We start from the raw sequence: 20545 nt of genomic DNA, 5'->3' as shown, positions 1-20545 counted from the left end.
TTTGTTTATGTTACATTTACGTTTGTTTTCCTTGCGTAAAAATCAATGTTTTGTCAAAAATGTATGTGTCGGGTGTCCTTTTTGTTGCATGAGTTTGCATTTCACAGTTTTTGTTCATTTTGTGGAATACTAAATCTGTTTTTATGCAAGTGAGTTGAGTAAATGCCTGCTCACATTAGTCTAAAATTACAAGAACCTTCATGTTTACACCCAGCGCAAACAACGCCTCTGCACTTACTCCTGATTTCTCTCAACATGGACAGGAGAGCTGTCAGTCAATAAATGGAAAAACAAAGAAACTTGCGTTACTTACTTTAAAAAGTAACTCAGCTACTTTGTTGTAAATTTAAAAGTAATGCGTTACTTTACTAGTTACTTAAAAAAGTAATCTGATTACGTACCTCATGTTACTTGTACTGCGTTATCTCTAACGACAGACGACTTGGTTGTTATGGAGTGTAGTTACAAGTAGTTACTGTAGTATTAACAAGTAGTTACCCAGCAAACACATTTATGTTGTGGCAACGTCTGTGGCACGTTGCATTTCTGCTATGGCAAAGCGCCAGGGCTGTAGCAACGTTGTTGCGCGACATTCAGCAACTGAGAGACGACGTTCTGGCCATTTTTTTTTTTTTTATGCTAGATATACACTCACCTATAGGATTATTAGGAACACCTGTTCAATTTCTCATTAATGCAATTATCTAATCAACCAATCACATGGCAGTTACTTCAATGCATTTAGGGGTGTGGTCCTGGTCAAGACAATCTCCTGAACTCCAAACTAAATGTCAGAATGGGAAAGAAAGGTGATTTAAGCAATTTTGAGCGTGGCATGGTTGTTGGTGCCAGACGGGCCGGTCTGAGTATTTCACAATCTGCTCAGTTACTGGGATTTTCACGCACAACCATTTCTAGGGTTTACAAAGAATGGTGTGAAAAGGGAAAAACATCCAGTATGTGGCAGTCCTGTGGGCGAAAATGCCTTGTTGATGCTAGAGGTCAGAGGAGAATGGGCCGACTGATTCAAGCTGATAGAAGAGCAACTTTGATTGAAATAACCACTCGTTACAACCGAGGTATGCAGCAAAGCATTTGAGAAGCCACAACACGCACAACCTTGAGGCGGATGGGCTACAACAGCAGAAGACCCCACCGGGTACCACTCATCTCCACTACAAATAGGAAAAAGAGGCTACAATTTGCACGAGCTCACCAAAATTGGACAGTTGAAGACTGGAAAAATGTTGCCTGGTCTGATGAGTCTCGATTTCTGTTGAGACATTCAGATGGTAGAGTCAGAATTTGGCGTAAACAGAATGAGAACATGGATCCATCATGCCTTGTTACCACTGTGCAGGCTGGTGGTGGTGGTGTAATGGTGTGGGGGATGTTTTCTTGGCACACTTTAGGCCCCTTAGTGCCAATTGGGCATCGTTTAAATGCCACGGCCTACCTGAGCATTGTTTCTGACCATGTCCATCCCTTTATGACCACCATGTACCCATCCTCTGATGGCTACTTCCAGCAGGATAATGCACCATGTCACAAAGCTTGAATCATTTCAAATTGGTTTCTTGAACATGACAATTAGTTCACTGTACTAAAATGGCCCCCCCAGTCACCAGATCTCAACCCAATAGAGCATCTTTGGGATGTGGTGGAACGGGAGCTTCGTGCCCTGGATGTGCATCCCACAAATCTCCATCAACTGCAAGATGCTATCCTATTAATATGGGCCAACATTTCTAAAGAATGCTTTCAGCACCTTGTTGAATCAATGCCACGTAGAATTAAGGCAGTTCTGAAGGCGAAAGGGGGTCAAACACAGTATTAGTATGGTGTTCCTAATAATCCTTTAGGTGAGTGTAGATATCCCCCATTTAGCATGTTTTGTGGTTAATTTTTAATTAGTCTTATGTTAAAAAATTATATACTTTTTAAATATTGTTTATTATTATTGTATATTATTATTTATGGGCCTAACAGTAAATTCATTATAATCAACATCTACAAGTGTACACTTTGAAGAGTAAAAATGACAAAGAAGTTTACCTAATTCAACTTTATTAAAACTGCATATGGTAATCAAATTGCACTTCCAAAAGTCATACATTTGTGAGAAAACAAAACAGGGAGTGGATTAACGTTAACTAGCATGAGCAGACATGAGAAAATTTAGCAAAGAAACGAATGAGATGACAAATGAAAGGAAAAAAGAAACAGTTGTGCGAGCAGTTACAAACATTTTTTTTCTCTGTGCGTTTCCAAAAAAAAAGAAAGGAAAAAGCATTAGCAACAAATAGGCTACGCGCTGAAATCAATTACTCATCATTAAAGTCATTTTGGCTTCATACTTTTGGCATAAAGTTATTAAATATTTGTCATACCTGACCAGAAGATTTTCAAATAAATGTCACATTAGACAAGGAAGTTCTAGGTTGTTTGAATAATTACGTATCTTATTTAGCTGAGGTAAATTAAACGCAATTCTCACGTATGGATTGCTCGATGAAGAATGAGAGACGGCCCAATGGTCAATTGAAATTTAAAAGGCTGATTTTCGCGCTTCAGGGCAGTGACGAGTACATATGTCGTCCAGTGGTTGTCCAGACACCCTAGGCACAACCTTAAGCAATGGCCCTGAACGGTGGTTCAATGTCAACATTGTGACAACGCTGTAACAACCTTCACCACACAATGTAGTTATAGCAACCTTTTGGCCATGTTGTTAAAACATTGTTAGAAGGTTGGGTATGTTGTATAGGTACTAAACCAACCCCTATTCCTAACCCTATAGTACTGTAAGTACATGTAGTTAATTATTATTACTCAGTACTTCAGTGTATAATTACACTGTAACATGGACAGCTTAAAATAAAGTGTAACCTAAAACACTTACTAATAAAAGCTAAAATATCTGATCAGTTTACTTGCACGTCATGTGACCATTAAACATCATCAGAGAACAGTGAACATGTGAATGTGTTGTTACGTTATATAAATATTAACTGAAACGAAAAGAAAAAACAAACAAAATTGAAACAAAACAAACACAGTATTCTTTGGTTTAATGTAGTTCGGAGCAATTCTGTAAGAAACTGCGACTAATAAACAGCACACAAGCTTCTAATGAAACCTCTGCTCGCTCATGAAGTGGTTGCCAATACAACAGACTTTCAGATGCTGTAATAAAGTATGATAAACATTATTTTCATAACACACACACACACACACACACACACACACACACACACACACACACACACACACACACACACACACACACACACACACACACACACACACACACTTAAAGCCAAGCTGAAGGCACAACCACTAATAATGAAAAATAACACCAGTTTGGAGAGAGTAGAGTTGGGGGGTGGGGGTATTTTAATAAGGACAGAGAATCAATGCAATTTAATCAATCTTGCCTAATTAAAAAAAATCTATATTGTGAAACAATCAAGGTGCATAAACAAGATTAAAATAAATGAAGGAACTGTGCCATGAGCAAGGGAGGGCCTAATTAAAGGGAATTAATTGGAATTCCATGCCTATGTGTGGTTTGTCGATGCAGCCGACAGGAAATATTACACGTGAGTGCGCTCACCGGAGACCTCACAAACACCCTTCAGCTGAACACACAGAAACACCACCACAAACTCATGCTTACTCCACGTTTTCTTTCAGGTCTCAATACCCAGACTGGCCAATTTGTGATTTTTAGTGTGTTTACCTGTTTGTGAAGAGAGTCTATCTCTCGCTGGAGCCGTGTCGTGTTGTGTTTGTTCTTCTCTATCACCTCCTCTCTCTGTTTCAGGATCTCCTGAAGTCTGCTCAACTCCTTCTGCAGGGCCACAACCTCCTCTCTCCTAGACAGGACCTCCTGCATCCGCTCTGCGAGCTAAAACACACGCCACAGCCACACAATGACAATATTAAATGCATGTTAATAGTCAAGTGATGTGGATTTTTGATAGCCAGGGCCAGTATTTAGAGAGCAGGAACTCATAATCGCCTAGATGAAATCTCCGGATTCTGCTTTACACATTTTAAGTCGTGATATTGGGGGAAAATCTGTTAACATATAAATCTCAGTATAAAAATGACTAAATAATAAGTATGGAACAACAAGGTAAATATAAATCTCAGTATAAAAATGACTAAATAATAAGTATGGAACAACAAGGTAAACTGTGTTTTTGGCTGAGATTCCTTAGTATTATGATTATTGGTAGCTGTTAATAAAGTATAGTGAAGCCATAGATCTAAGTAAAAAAAAAAATAAAAAAAAATTTTTTTTTATATATATATATATATATATATATACACACACACACACACAAAAAAATGTTGTTTTTTTGTTTGTTTCTGAAAGAAGTCTTTTATGGTCTCTAATGCTGAATTTATTTGATTTAAAATACAGTAAAAACAGTAATATTGAGAAATATTATTACAATTTAAAATAACTGTTTTCTATTTTAGTACAGTATATTTTAAAAAGTAATTTATTCCTATGATGGCAAAGCTGGATTTTCAGCATCATTACTCCAGTCTTCAGTGTCACAGGATCCTTTAAAAATCATTCTAATATGCTTCAATATGTTTGGGGTAAGTAAAAAAAAAACAAAAAAACAAAAAAACAAACAAACATTTATTCAGCAAGGACACATAAAATTGATCTAAAGTGACAGTAAAGACATTTATAATGTTACATAAGACTTCTAATTCAAATAAATTCTGTTCTTTTGAACTTTTTATTAATCAAAGAATATGAAAAACCACAAGCATTTTACACATCAAAAACTGTTTCCAACATTCAAAATAATAAGAACAACTTTTTCCGAGATAAATTCAAGGCTTTTTCCTTACAGTTTCTTCCAAACTCAATGAAAAGCAGAAAATATTTGTTTTCGATATGACTAATGACTAACTTTAAAAGTACACTTCAAGCTTTCTAAATACATATCTCTCATGTCTGTGTGGCAAGTATTCATTGAGTTTCAGTTCCTTTTTGACGTGTTTCAGAAAGAAGTTTGCAAAAACTGAGACGGCAGAAAGTGCACCCTGTTTGTTTTCTTGATTTTACAAAAGCAGAGTATTTTAAGTCGATTTTGCTGCTAGGTGTACCAAAATAGGAATAAATTACATTTTATAATATATTCAAAAGAAAGCTTTAATTTAGATCGTAATAATATATCAGAATATTACGGTTTTTACTGTATTTTTGATCAAATAAACACTGCCTTCATAAGCATTAGATATTTCTTTCAAAAACATAAAAAAATAAAAAATAAAATAAATATTCAAAAGTTTAGTCCGGTAGGTAACATATATAGTAGATAATATATAATGCTCTGTGGAAAATATTTAAGCATGGCAACCTGTTAAATTCAGCTGAGATTACCTTTTTTGACTTCTGATATAAGTATAATAAAGCCTTTTTTTATATATATATATATATATATATATATATAAATAAATATGGCCAGAAAAGACAGGACAGCACAGAGGCCTGAGGGAATTCAGCATGAAGCACGGCTGTGGCACAGAGACATGCAGCCTGTCAAATTCATCCCTCTTTCATTAAATGTCTCTCTATAATCACGCACCATCACCTCTATAGTGCAAAAAGAGTACTCTCGTTCTCTTTCTCTCCGTGTCTGTCTCTTCAGCCGTCTGCTTGGATTAAAATGACATCTCCCCTTGAGTCTTAGGAAATGCCACATGAAGCAGTTACTAACAAACCTTCATGCAAGAGGAGGTGGAGCGGATTGAGGTGTGGTGGTGGGGGGGTTGGATGTGCCCTTCAGCAAAAATGAATTTTCCAATTGCAGTTAGTTCTGCCATGAATAAATAAACAAATGAATAATTGAGAGGGCAACATAAATAAATAACATCACAAACATTTCACAGGCACTCATAAGTTCGGAAGATAACTGGGGCTGAATGCTAATGATAAAAACAGTACATGGAGCAGAATCCAATGCATTATTCACTGCACGCTCGCTCGCTCTGAAAAAAAAAAGTCAAAATAAATTAATAAATATGAAAAAGAAAATCTCTCAAAGAACTCAAAACATCCAGTCAGCACTGAAGTGACAGGTTTGTCCCATTTAAAACATCCAAGGACACTCTGCCAAACAAATAACTGACCAGTCAGAGATGTATAAATAAACCAGCATAGGCTTCTACTTCAACTGACAAGTTATGCAAAAGTTTGGCACACAGGGAAGAGGGAGACGTGCGGGCGTCAGGTCCATCTTTATTGTGTGTGTGTGTGTTGTGTGTTGTGTGAGTGTGGATGGACTGGACAGCCCGTGTCCTTGATCCTGTCCGCTTTCGGCTCACGGAGACCTTCAGATGCAGCCTTCTGATCGAAGGCCACATTTACACTGCAGGGCTTGATGCCCAATTCCGATATGTTGACTATATCTGATTTGTTTTGCTGACCAGCTTACATCTTTTAAAAGTGACCCATATCCGATTTCTGCATTTACACTATACACTCGGCGTACTGACCCGGAAAAGCTTAGGCCGAAAAGGAAGTAAAAACGGCACGATTTGCAATGGACGCAGACTAAATAATATCATGTTTTGCTTTCTGCACCATCTTTAAAGATCAGCAAAACATTGAGTTGAGCCTTCATCCTCCATTGCGTCATTGAAAGAAGTCATGTGATCGTGGGTGGTGTCCAGCTGAGTTGACATCATTTGCCACTGTCATTTTTTCAATGACTTACTTCAATCGGATTCATGTCAGATTTCTTTCCACATATGCGGCCTAAAACCGATCTGAGAATATCGGAATCATGTGCTTTGGGTCATATCCGATCTGTGCCACATGGGTGGACAAAATCAAATTGGGTCACTTGAACCATGTAATGTAAATGGGGCCTATGAGTTATATATGTTATGTTATATACATGAGCTACATCACCAAAATAAATGAATAATCAACACTGATATGATTGATATGATCAAGGTAAAATGAAACAATGTTTACAAGCATGGCTTCTGCTTCTGGCACAGACCCTTTGGAGACTAAGTTGCAATACCCTTAACATGCAGTGTGACCGACCACGTTTACTCACTGTAAAATTTATTTTTCAAAGTTGTAAACAAAACAAAGCTTATTGGAGGACTTTTTACAAAAAAAAAAAAAAAATTCTGTTTTCTCTGATCAGTGTGTGAATTATGCAAGTATGCTGAGGTTAGCCTATACAAAAATAAGCTATTTATATAAATAAGTCTTAAAGGTACCGTAGCAAAAACCGTCTATTTAATTCTCAGAGTCAGAGAGAGGATACAAAAGTGGTCGTGACAAGATGGATTATGCCTTTTTTGGTGCAAGAAAGCTTAATCAAAAGATTTCAGGTCAAAAGCCTTCTTAAATGTAAAGAATTTTAAGTAATGTACCAAGTAAAGGTTCAAGTGAGGCTCTATTTACAGGATCCGTAACAAATAATTTAAACTTGGCCAACAGTTAAAATGTAAAAAAAATAAAAAAAAATAAAAAAATAAAGAATAACCCACCTGTTGGGTTACTTACTAAAAAAGACAAGCTATCTGGTTACTATCAGAGCAAAAACTTGTCTGAGAAAATGGAGGTTTGGTGTCAGTCAGATTAGAACAAAACTAATATATTTATTTTTATTAAGGACACAAACAATTGATCAAAAGTGACAGTAAAGAGATTTATAATGTTACAAAAGATTTCAAATAAATGCTGTTCTTTTGAACTTTCTGTTCATCAAAGAATCCTGAAAAATGTATCATGGTCTCCACAAAATATTAAGTAGCACAACTATTTTAAACATTGATAATAATAAGACATGTTTCTTTAGCAGCAAATCAGCATAGAATAATTTCTGAAGGATCATGTGACACTGAATACTGGAGGAATGATGCTGAAAATACAACTTTACCATCAATTACATAAAAAAAAAAAATCAAATAGAAAACAGTTATTTTAAACTGTAATAATATTTCACAATATTAATGGTTTCCACTGTATTTGTTACTGCATTTATAAAAGCAGCTTTAGTGTGCATAAGTTTTTTCTTTAAACACTAAAAAAAGTCATTCTGAACCCCAAACATTTGAAAGATAGTGTAGGTGACTATATTTTCAATACGTGTATGCCTTAAAAAACAGACAAAAGGTGAGTGGACCAAATGATTGACAGGTTTTCCTCACCTCCTCTTGTGTAGAGGTCAGACTCTCCTGAGCGGCCCGCATGTCTGCCGTCAGTCTCTGAACCTCATCTCTATCGGACACCTACCACACAGACAGGTTTTACTCTACGGGAGCCTTACCAGACACAGTTTTACTGAAGTATGTGGTGCGTTGTACCTCGTCCCGCTCTGCTCTCTGTTGCTCTATGAGCCACTTGCAGTCTTCCTCCTGATGCTGGATGTCACAGTTCAGCTCAGCTATTCCAGAGGCCAGAAGATCCCTCTGATACTCTACTTCATGTAGGCTGGAGACCATGGACTCCTCTTCAACCAGCTGTTTGTGCATAGGAACAGAGATGCAAGATCTGTTATTGTAGGTCAGGTTGCATCATGCCGGTCAGTGGATGTGTTTATTGATGTGTAGATCATGGAGGCTGGAGAGGGTGTAGTATCAGGTAGTGTATCGATGCTCATCAGTCTTTAAGCTCTCTCTGATCTCTCTCTGATCTAGACCTGCTCGCGGCTTTCCTTGCACAACACATTATACTGCACTTGTTTATTCCAACTGAGCAGCAGACTGGATAAACAGTCAATAAAACTAGTTCAAAGTAAAACATGCAAAAGTAAAAAAGGCAGGTTCGTGGCAACAAGTATTGAAGAACTTCAAGTATTGAAGAAAGTGGTAAGCAGTAACGGTTTTTGCAATATTTCACTTGAAACAGGCCTCGCAACAGAAGAGCCCTGGCCCCTGCCAACACGGAAATTAACAGGGGCTTGGGGCAAAAATGCCCCTCAAAAATCAAGATATATGAGGCAAAATGTCCCTATTTGAGTTCTTGTTTTTAATATTTGTATCGGGATATAGAGTGCCGTTTTCCCCAATATCAGCATGATTGCAAATGGTGTTGATTTTATACAACAGTTCAATAAACAAGAAGTTAATGTTAGGTGACTTTCATTTTAGACTTAGAAGCGGTTTTTGCTCTGTTTTGCAACAAATCCACAGTAGAATCATTGTGCGTCTCTTAGCAACTGAATGAGTTTGCGTTTTGATGGAATCGTTTGACTGAATTAATGAATAAATGACTCAATGTTTAAGACTTTTTTCTCCATAGTATCATTTCATATATACAGGTGCTGGTCATAAAATTAGAATATCATCAAAAAGTTGATTTATTTCAAGAATTCAACTTAACAGGTGAAGCTAATATATTATATAGACTCATTACATGCAAAGTGAGATATTTCAAGCCTTTATTTGTTATAATTTTGATGATTATGGCTTACAGCTTATGAAACCCACAAAATCAAAATCCCAGAAAATTAGAATATTACATGAAATCACACAGTAATTACACAGTAATCCCATGGTCATTGAACCAAGTTTTGGTTATATTGGCAGTGTGGGCCGGTGCAAATCCTGCTGGGAAATGAAGGAAGCATGAAGTGCTCTGGAAATGTCCTGGTAGACGGCTGCGTTGACTCTGGATTTAATAAAGCACAGTGGACCAAAGTCCTCTTTTATTTAATTTAATTATAACAAATAAAGGCTTAAAATATCTCATTTTGCATGTAATGAATCTATATAATATATTAGTTTCACCTGTTAAGTTGAATTCTTGAAATAAATCAACTTTTTGATGATATTCTAATTTTATGACCAGCACCTGTATATATGTATATATATATAAAATCACCTGCGATTGATAAAATCATACCTGAGGTCCACCATGCTTCAATAAATATTGTCCGCACATGCACAAATGTCGATTGAACAAGACGTTATGAGATCGCTGAGGGGCTAAGAGTGTGACGAATGTTGAATGTTGATTTTGTTTTTGATCAAATAAATGCAACCTCGATGAGCATAAAAGAGTTATAGTAGCCTATCTCTCAAGAATTCTGCTTCCTGTCTCAAAGCTTCCAGTGTGTCCTCATGCTGACCAGGCTAAAAGACCCAGAACAGGCTTCAATTAAAAACAGCAGGGTTCAAAACAAAGAAAGAGAAAAAAAAATCATCTTCCGTTTCTATATGAGGACAGGACTGGAATATAATGTTCCATTCTTTCTGCCCTCCATGCTTTCTGGATGCAGGGCAAATTGACGATTTAAGGAAATGGTTACATTTTTAGGGAGAGAGCAACAGCCTTTCTCACATTAAATGGCAAATTGGATAACGTGGGCTCAAACCACTTTGTCTGTTATTATTGGAAATGATTGTGGATTACACGTAATTATCTGCTAAAGTACCATTCCCCCCTTTATTCCAAACAGAATGATCCAACTTCAAATAAAATATGATTTTAGTGCATTTCTGTGAGTGTATGCAGGATATAAAGCAGAGAATAGACCGTCTACTCGTATTGCCTACAGTAATCATAAAGGAAGAAGACACAACACAAATTTAAGCAGCAGGGGTCCATGGAGCATTTTGTCATGATTTGTGGTGAGTCAGGTTGGTATTTGGGGTCGTGTGAAGGGTATAAGCTTAAGTAATAAGTGAATTCCTTGAGTTTAAGAACAGTAAGGTCAATAACATGCATTTAGAAAATAGATTGGGTTAACTTACATTTCTTGCTGACATTAATGACTCTTTAATCAAAATCGAAATATACTTGAAACAAGGGCTGCACGATTTGGGGAAAATGTCATATTGCGATAATTGAGGTCAATATTGCGATTGCGATATGCGATATAATAAACAAATGGTCAACTTGCTTGGTTCTCAAGGAAAATAAATGCACAGACAGATTAGTGATAATCTGCCTAAAGAAAAAAGTTCTTTAGTCAAGAGCAGTGAGTGTTTTTCTCTGTTCCCTTTGTTCTTTGATTAACTTTAGCAACAGATATAATTAGTGGCTACTGTGTACTGTCCCTTTAAGACCAGCCGCTGCTGTCAGAGACGTGGACCTCATTCTCTCACGAGTCACAACTCTTCACGTTCATCATAAGACTACTCTTATGTTATGAAGATACTCGACAAAAAGACATTTTGGCATAATTGTGTGTGTTATTGTTCGTTCAAGCTCGAAAGAGAGCTGTATTCTGGCATGCTGTTTTGTGCGCACGCACGATGTTAGCGCGAGTCTTTCTGTGCGTCACAGTCAGGACATTCACAGGCAGCGCGTTCTTTTTTGTCTTATCGCGCATGAATGGTTTAAAAGCATTTGCATGAATAAGAGCGGGATCATGTAACACTAGCCAAAGGATGCCAAAAATTAACAGATGCTGCGTTAATTGCGTTAACAGCGCTAATTTATTTATTTAATATAAAATCGCAGCATTTTGCGTCATATAATCGCGTAGGCTTGACATCGCGATTGCGATATGATTAATCGTGCAGCACTACTTGAAAATACAGCTTTTGGTAACACTTTCTACAGACATTCTACAGACTATAAGTAACTTTGCAAGCACATGTCAACTAATTCTACTAACCAAAACCCTAACCTAACAGTTTACTACAAATCTAATGAGAGTTAGTTGCCTTGTACTTGCAAATTAATGAGATTTAGTTGATATGTAGTTGCAAAGTTACTTGTTATTGTTAGTGTAATGTCTAAAGTGGATTATCAGAATAAAGTGTTACCCAGCTTAAAATAAATAAATAAATAAACCTATGAAAAAAAATCCCTGTCCTGTGATCGTTAGCAAACTGAACAAAAACTCCAACTTACTGGCCAATAGACTGCATTTCTTCTGTTCCTTCCGCTTGTTAAAGAACTAAACTATTGTCTAGGTGCAAAATGATGATTTAAAAACCCTGTGCTCATGTACATTAAGCATGTTATAAAGTGTGTGTGTGTGGAGGCGGAGCTGAAAAAGCTCATTTCCTTTGCTGGTCCACCGATTGGAGCTGAGCTTAATTGGTCCCCAGTGTGCTGATGTGTGAATGAGGAGAGGTCACGGGGTCACAGTCAGGCGACCTGTAGACCTCTAGCCACCCACTCGCCCCTGTTCTTTCTCATTTATTGCCTTCAGTCTTTCCTCTGGTCTCCATCACCTGCCCCCATCCTTAGCTTCACATCTATAATCTCACTCCTCCTCTACATTTTCCTCTTTAAATTTTGTATTTTGAGTAGGCTGTAAAAAGTTAACAGGTTAAAGCATGTATATTAATCAAATGTTTAACACGCCTTTTTTTTTTTTTTAATGCCATGAATGCATTTATTGAAATTATAACTCCTTCATTCTGTTAGTATGATTTCAAACTGATCACACAAATCACACATGCATACTAAAGTCCTTCCGCTAAATATGTGAATTTAATGATTTTTTGACCTCTGAATGTTGACCTTGACCTTTATCCGTTAATTCTACTCTCTGTTTTTCCCCTCTTGTGTCGTTCCCCTGCCCTCACCGGTATATAAAGTGTGTACACATCACCTTCTCCTGCTGTAGTTTCAGGCTGCTGACGGCCCGGTCTCGGCTGTCCTGGGTCTGCTGGAGCTGTGTGTGTGCGTGCCGGAGGCTCTCTGAGACGGAGTACCATCGCTCTTTCCATTCCTTCAGCTCTTTCTCCTTCTGGTCAAATCCTCTCTGCAGCTCTGCAGTCAGCTCTTCCTGATGCCTGACCTACACACACATGTACAGGAAGCTTTATACATGCACGTACAGTGGCACCAAATCCTATTTGGAAAATGCATGAATGTCATCGGACTAGATACAAAAATATCAAACCCTATGAAGCCTACTTTATGATATTTGATATGCATATTGCTAAGTCCACTAAATTATCAATATGATCAAAACTTTGCTGTAAAACCTGTTGTACACAATCTACTACATCCCTTCGTTGTCAGATTGATAGCTTATAGTTTTTTAGTAACTAAAAGGTCTTTTAGTATCATTCTAAAACGGTCCGCGTTCAGGTCGTGGTTCATGTGTCTTTTTGCTGTGAAAGTTTTACTGATTTTTATAAAGTAAATGTAAGAATAACTTTTATACTGCTATTTCATGATGAACACTTTCTGGACAGAAGCTACTTAGGGTCACTTGATTATCCATGCATTATTTTTTTAGTAAAATATTTATTTTCTGAGGAATATTTATTTGTTCATGTCTCAATCCTCATTGTATTGCACTGCATTATTGTTTTAAAACTACAGAGCTTTGATCATAAAAATAAGCATTTAAATATTATCTTACTAAGACATACTATTGGAAGATATAGAGTGACAACGATGCATTTTATGTACGGCAAGTAATCTGATATACTGTTATAAAGATCTCATTGACTTACATTACAAGCTATCAGAATTTTCAAGCAAAACATTTTGCGCAATTAAGTTTGTTAGGTTTTAAATTATACAGGGTTTCCATATGTTCTGACCAATACATGACCATGTATTGACCATGACAGAGTGGATTTCTGTCTCCAGATTTAATAAAACAAAACAAAAACAAAAACACATTTACTCTGTTGGAGCTTTGGCCCTATGTGTTGACACATTGATCCATTGTGTTCATGTGGGCATATCAAATTTGAATCTGGCTTGCAACATTTCCGGATATCATTCAACTTTGCCATGATTTCCTGTCCTATCTCTCACTGTTCATACAAATAAAAGTAGCAAAAAGGCCAACACACTGAGCTGAAGAGTTTAAGACAGCGGAGAACATATGTGACCATGGACCACAAAACCAGTCACATGGGTCAATTTTCCGAATTTGAGATTTATACATCATCTGAAAACTGAATAAATAAGCTTTCCATTGATGTATGGTTTGTTAAGATAGGACAATATTTGGTCGAGATACAACTATTAGAAAATCTGGAATCTAAGGGTGCAAAAAAATCGAAACATTGAGAAAATCTCCTTTAAAGTTGTCCATTTATGTTGGCGATTGTGCTGCATTCACTCACAAAAACACATGTTTTATATATTTACGGTAGGAAATTTACAAAATATCTTCATGCAACATGATCTTTACTTAATATCCTAATGATTTTTGGCAGAAAAGAAAAATCGATAATTTTGACTCACACAATGTATTGATGGCTATTGCCTCAAATATACCCGTGCGACTTATGACTGGTTTTGTGATCCAGGGTCACCTATACAGTATGTACATCACAGCTTCAGCTCCAAATATACAGAATCCTCAGTAAGAAGTTCTACATTTACATAAACCTTTTAATGAATGTCGCATCGCTACGTGACTGACGTCCACACAGATGAGAAGTGACCTTGTCCATCAGCTCTCAAACACATCTAGAATCTTCCAGTCTTCACAGACAGCCTCAAAGGGCCGTATGTATTTTATGAACCGACGGACTCCTGCGGTGAAAGGATCAGCGCATGAAAGTCTATGCGAATGAAATAAGTGTGAAAATATACTGCGGGCACCTCGGCGGACCCCTCTATTAATCAAGCTGTCTGCGTTGTGTTTGGAAAGTAATCTTGTCCGAGGAGCGGAGGAAAACGCAGCAGTAAGTGGCGGTTGGTCGCACTTTGAAGCAGCTGCTTTGCTAAGGTCCCAAAGCGCACGGAGGCCAAAGTGTAAAAACAAGAGAGACTGAGCGCTCGCCCTCAGGTTACCCTCCTCACGCTTACACGGGTCCAGCCTACCTAAGGCCAAAAGCATGCTTCCCTTGTCCTCGTCTCACAGACAGTCCACGTGACGTACTTTTCGCCATTGGCACAGTCCACTGATGTCCACACACACCATCTGCATGCAGTCCAATTTTTGTGTCCGTTCGGACTTGTGTGAGGAAAACAATACACCTGTGCAAGTAAACTGAGCGCTTGAAAAGAAAGGTGGACCAAATAAGTCCATCTGCGCTCAAGGTCAATGGGTCAAAGTCAAAGGTGTGTGTGCTCAACTGTGCACAGGTGGAAAACAACCTTAACACTTCCTCTGTGTACTTCACCCTTCAGGGAAAGGATGGATTACTAGTCTTCCTACAACCAACTAGTCAGTTAGTGAGGTCGGCTAGTTTATAGTGCTTACTTAAGGCCTGATAAGCTGACCAGTTAAAACAGAGGACCGCAAGGGATCAGTGGAAAAGTTCAGAAAAATTAGTCACATTTTATGTTGATTATTATTATTATTATTATTATTATTATTGCAACTTCATGAATTTTCAAACTGGTGTCCAGTAAAGGTTGAAAAGGTTCTTAGGGGGGATCCACAGAAAATATTCAGAATTTTTTTTTTTAGGAAAATATATAAATAAATAAATTCAATTTTCCAAATTAAATATTATCTTTCTAAAGACTGGTCAGAAATTATGAGATTAGCCATACTTATTTTATTCTACTGAGAGCTATAGTTTCTTTTTGGGTTTGTATATTAAACAGGGGTAAAAAGTACATTTATAAAAAAAAAAAAAAAATTTATTTTAAGGTGTACAGTGTAATTATAAATACAGTATAATTACAATGCAATTATACATTTAAGTACTGAGTAAAGTTAATTAACTACATGTACTTACTATAGGGCTAGGATTAGGGTCTGGATTAGGATTATAAATTATAGTAACTACATGTAACATGTTACATGGACACTGCGAAATAAAGTAAAATAAATTATACATATAGTATAGCAAATTAAAATATATAGTTATAATATAAAATATATAGTTATATAGTATAAAATATGTAGTTAATATATAAAACATATATAAAAACATATATATATAATAAATATATAGTTTCCTTGATATTTTAGGAAGGGGGCCCTCGTAAGAGAATCATTATATTTGGGGTTACGGGGTATCAACACGTTTAAAAAAACCTCTATTAACTTGGAAAATATGTCGTTTTGCACTTCAGTTTTTTCAATAGTGGCCTGTTGAGCGTGACTGGCGTTAACTGTACCTCCTGATGCTGAGGTCTGGCCTCTGCAGCACATTAATATTACATCTCATTTTAGGGCCAGTCATAATATTAGACGTTGTTTTGAGCGGAGCCATCACTGGCGATTGTGTAGGTGTGTGTGTGGGGTCTCGGTGTTAAAAACACGTGCTGTTGCAGCTCTAATTCAAATTATGGCAAGGTTATGACTGGCACTTAACTGCGGTGAGGAAGACATTGCTTAGAAGCTAATAGGCAGTGGATTGTTGAGAGACCTTGTCCTTGAGTTTATCTTCTCTCAGTCGTTTCAGCTCCTCGGCCTTTACACAATCCTGCAGCAAGAGAGAGGGAGACATGAAGAGAACAGAGAGGTGCTGAGGGATGAATGCGTAAAAACAACAGCAAAAGAAAGTAAAGAAAATGCACAGTCCTTCAGAGTGTGTCCTAGAGAAGTTGATCTATATGACCTCTGCCGCTTAAGTAAACTGCAGGAGAACGTAACAATGGCTTTTTGTTGTATTGTCTCCACTATCGTTCTTCTTTTGAAGGGAAAAACACACGTAAGGTCTCATGCAAGGCGTGAGTGTTGAACAAGTGCTGAAATACACATTTCACATTTATTTTCTGGCCATTTTTTAATAAAACTAAAAGTGCATATCCTGTGTTATGATGATTAGTTAAAAGTTGAATAGAAAAAGAAAACTAAGTTACACAATGAAGCAATAGAATGTGATAAAATGGAAGGCCATCATTATAGGCTACACAACAAACAGAACTAAAACAAAATGCAACATACTAGAAAGCAACTATAAATGAATGTTACAAGGAGATGACAACTGTTAATCATAGCAGACAGGCTGAAAACAAAACAAAATGAAACAAAATGAAACAAAACAAAAAACACAAAACAAAACAAAATTAAACAAAACAAGAAACACAAAACAAAACAAAATGAAACAAAACAAAACAAAACAAAATGAAACAAAACAAGAAACACAAAACAAAACAAAATGAAACAAAACACAAAACAAAACAAAATGAAACAAAACAAGAAACACAAAACAAAACATAAAACAAGCCTTGAAATACACAAAAATAAATAAATATCAATGATTCATTTTGTCAATTCAATATTTAGACAAGCAAACCATCCCAATTGGAGGTAAAGATGTATCAGTTCACTGTAATACATCAGGCTTACTGTGAAAAATTCAGTGCATTAATTGCAGTGATTAAATAACTGATTACATTTGTCCAATTTATTATGCATTCGTATAAAAAAAAAAACATACAATTGTTGTGGTTATGAATGTAAAATCTGGTGTTTCATTTGTTGTCAATATTCCACAAAAATGTACATTGTCCCTACAGCTATTTGTGCTGAATTTGTGCGTTCGGTATATGTTAAGAGGGAGCATAATTTTTATTTAATAATAGATAAATTATTTATTATTTATGATAAATAAAAATGAATCAAATTAAACCGTGATGCATTACATCACTGTGCAAAGAATCATAATCAAATGAATTACTTATATCTCATTTACTAAATTTGATCTTTTCTTTCAATATAATTTGACTATGAGAGAAAGACAACTTCAGACCTAAGATAGTCTTGCTCGGATTCTAGACGTCACTGAAAAGTGACGAGTAACTGACGAGTAACACTGAAAAGTAGAGTGTGAAAGCTCTCAACAGGCACTTGAAATGGCACTGAGTTCCACAGTTCGCAATACTTGTAGCATAAAAACAGTCAATCTTAGGTTTGAAGGTCAAACTGAGAAATCAGACAACAAAGTATGATCCCTGAGCTTCCTCTCAACCAGTGTATTAACAATACCAACACAACTAAGCAGCAGATATTCAGAGCTCAGGAGAACGCAGATAATAAAGCAGCATGTCAATGTGGCGAACTGTTCTATTTGATCTCAATGCGCATAACACACCGCTGTTTTCTGAGGATTTGAGCACTATCAAGGGTACGAGGGCACAGCAAGAGTCTCAAGGATTTCAGAGACCCAGCAGGCCCAAACTTCTAAGACCCTTTTACTTGGAAAAAGAAATAAAAATAAGCAAAGAAAGAAGTATGAACTGCAAGTGCACGGCGATGGGAGGTACATCCTTACGTTTTCGCATGGCATGCGTATTAAGAACAGGTTTGCTGACCTCTCTCTCCTTTTCAAGCAGTGCCAGTGTCTTGTCAACCTCTCTTTGGAGTTCATCAATCTGCAGCACTTTCAGCCGATGCTCCTCTTCCTACACACACACACACACACACACACATATGAAGAAAGGCAACTGAAGGTGAGACACACAGGGAGGAAAGACTTCGTTAAAAGTGTCAAGTGGATGCCTTTGCATAATGCATATCACACCTTTGAGATGATCCATTAGCAGGTTGTGTTGTGGGAGCCGCTAAATAAGCTGACTTGACTTCTCAGAAAAGACACAATATCCTCCCTTCTTTCTTTACGAGTGGACAGTGGATGAACAATCAAAGCCCGGTGGATTTAGATTAGCCCTAGTCATGAGGGGACCTTTAACCCCCGCCCCCCATCCGTTCCTTCTACCCAGACATTGATTTATAATTTTAATATCTCTAATTTCCACCGCAGCGGCGCTTTCCAAATGTCATTTTCCAATTTGTGTCAAACCGCGTGACCATTTTTCTTAATACGGCTTATGACAATCTCAGCGGCAGGGCGGATATGCAATTCAGATGGAGTGTCGTACAGGCACGGACGTAGCCGCCGCGGCCTGTTTGTGTGTTTATCATTATCAACGGTTCGACGTTTTGGGAGGGGGGCGCAGACTAAGAGGCAGTCTGTTTACGACAGAGGAAAAATTGGGTTTGCTGAGCAAAATGGCTGCAGGGGACGAAAATAATATTCCGCCGTAAATCTGGTAATTACGTCTACAGTAATAAGAGTTACGACGGCCGTAATGATAATCTATTAAAATATGCATCAACAGAGCCGGGAATGGAATGTGGGATGGGCTGGTGGTCGTTATATGAATATTTATGATAATTAAAACAAGGCTTCCCCCTTTTGAGCAGCATGAACCCCACGTTTCTACAGTTATTAACATTGTAAATCTAGCAGCTTTTTTTATGTTTTCATTTTTTTTAAAACGTACATTTATAACACACTTTCTGCTATGTGAGTGTTTCTAATACAACGACTGAGGGAGTGACGGCAAATTTGACATCTTTCTTATCTTCTGACCACTACAATCAATCTCTCAAAACATTTCTTTTGTAAGGTCATAGAAACGCTACTGTGGAATTATTATTTTTTTCATCATTTAACTATTGGAGTAAATGGGAATGCAAATGATATTTGGGTCACTGCCCAGGGGGCCCACTAAATCAAGTAGTTATGCTGTATATTCCTCTACTGTTATGAACCATTATAGTATATATATACTACAGTGTTAGCTTGGTATGCCTGAGTTCAATGAAAACCACAAAAACATTCTATTTAGTAATCTCTCCTCTCCATTAAAATGGTTTACAGATGGTTATTAATTACTTCAGCTCAACAAACAGTAGAAGAGGGACCAGAGACTGTAAAAAAACATATGGACGTAGTGTCCGCGACGTCACCCGTAGGTTTCCGAAGAGCATTTTTGTAAAGTGGGTGGAGCCGGCCGTCGGCATGTTGGCAGCATGTCACTCCCGGATAACAGAACATGGGCAAAGAGGCGGGACGTGGGTGGAGCCTGGTTAGCAGCAGACAAACGGCTAGTAGTGATAGCAGTGGCAATCCACCTGTCACTCAAGTGGCCACGCCCTTAATTATGCAGACCTTTAAGGCTTAATATAATTTAAACGGATGAGTTATAAAAAAATCCCCCCCCCTCACAGTTGTCATGAAGGGCAAAATTAGCTTTATAGATCAAAACCACTTTTTGTACCAGGCTGTAAACATATTTTTTTCTGCTGTAAAGTTGGGCATATTAACATGAGGGGGTATATGGGATTGACTCTCTTTTGGAGCCTGTCTCTAGCGGTCAGTCGATGAATTGCAGTTTAAGTCGCATGAAGTTGGCTTCAAGAGAGAGACCGGAAGGTTGCCGCTCGGGAGGGACCCAATAAAATCACAAGTCCCGCCCAGCTAGTGAACAGAACAAATCAGAGTTGAGGCTACTTACAGTGGAAGTGAGACTGACTGAAAATGTTGGGGGGAAAATCTGGGTACCAGTAACGAGGTACGCAAGGAGATCAGTCTATCAATCTATCAGTCTATTACAGATTAGCATGATGGGATGCATTTCGCTGCACAATTTACTTTCCCGGGAATAGGACACCTAATAATAATTATTTTTAATAAGATCTGCCGGTACTGTACATATTACTGTATACCGGCGCGCACTGTCCGAACAATTACGCGCTCAAAGTCCCTGTCTTTTTGTACTATTATGTAGTTTGTTGGTTTGTATAACACGCAGAAAAAAAGGATTATTGCTGATGTGTCAAGAAAACATGAATACAACTCACTGCTCTTGATGGATACATTTATTAGCTTTATTTAATAAACTAAAAGAAATTTAAGTGGTTTT

The 20545-nt window shown here is 37.3% G+C and overlaps 1 protein-coding gene across 1 annotated transcript in view; it reads right to left on the bottom strand.

Moving 5' to 3' along the window:
* The window catches only part of pmfbp1 (polyamine modulated factor 1 binding protein 1), a 212449-nt gene that overhangs the window by 44543 nt on the left and 147361 nt on the right, over window positions 1–20545 (bottom strand). The window contains exons 9-14 of the mRNA XM_079865493.1: window positions 18149–18238; window positions 16258–16314; window positions 12570–12758; window positions 8362–8517; window positions 8206–8286; window positions 3743–3910 (exon numbers count right to left, since the gene is read on the bottom strand). Of these exons, the coding sequence (XP_079721619.1) occupies window positions 3743–3910; window positions 8206–8286; window positions 8362–8517; window positions 12570–12758; window positions 16258–16314; window positions 18149–18238 (741 nt within the window). The remainder of the gene's footprint in view (window positions 1–3742; window positions 3911–8205; window positions 8287–8361; window positions 8518–12569; window positions 12759–16257; window positions 16315–18148; window positions 18239–20545) is intronic.

This window comes from Squalius cephalus (genome assembly GCF_949319135.1).
Source record: "Squalius cephalus genome assembly, chromosome: 3".
Taxonomy (NCBI): domain Eukaryota; kingdom Metazoa; phylum Chordata; class Actinopteri; order Cypriniformes; family Leuciscidae; genus Squalius; species Squalius cephalus.
This window is presented reverse-complemented; position numbering and strand designations above follow the sequence as displayed.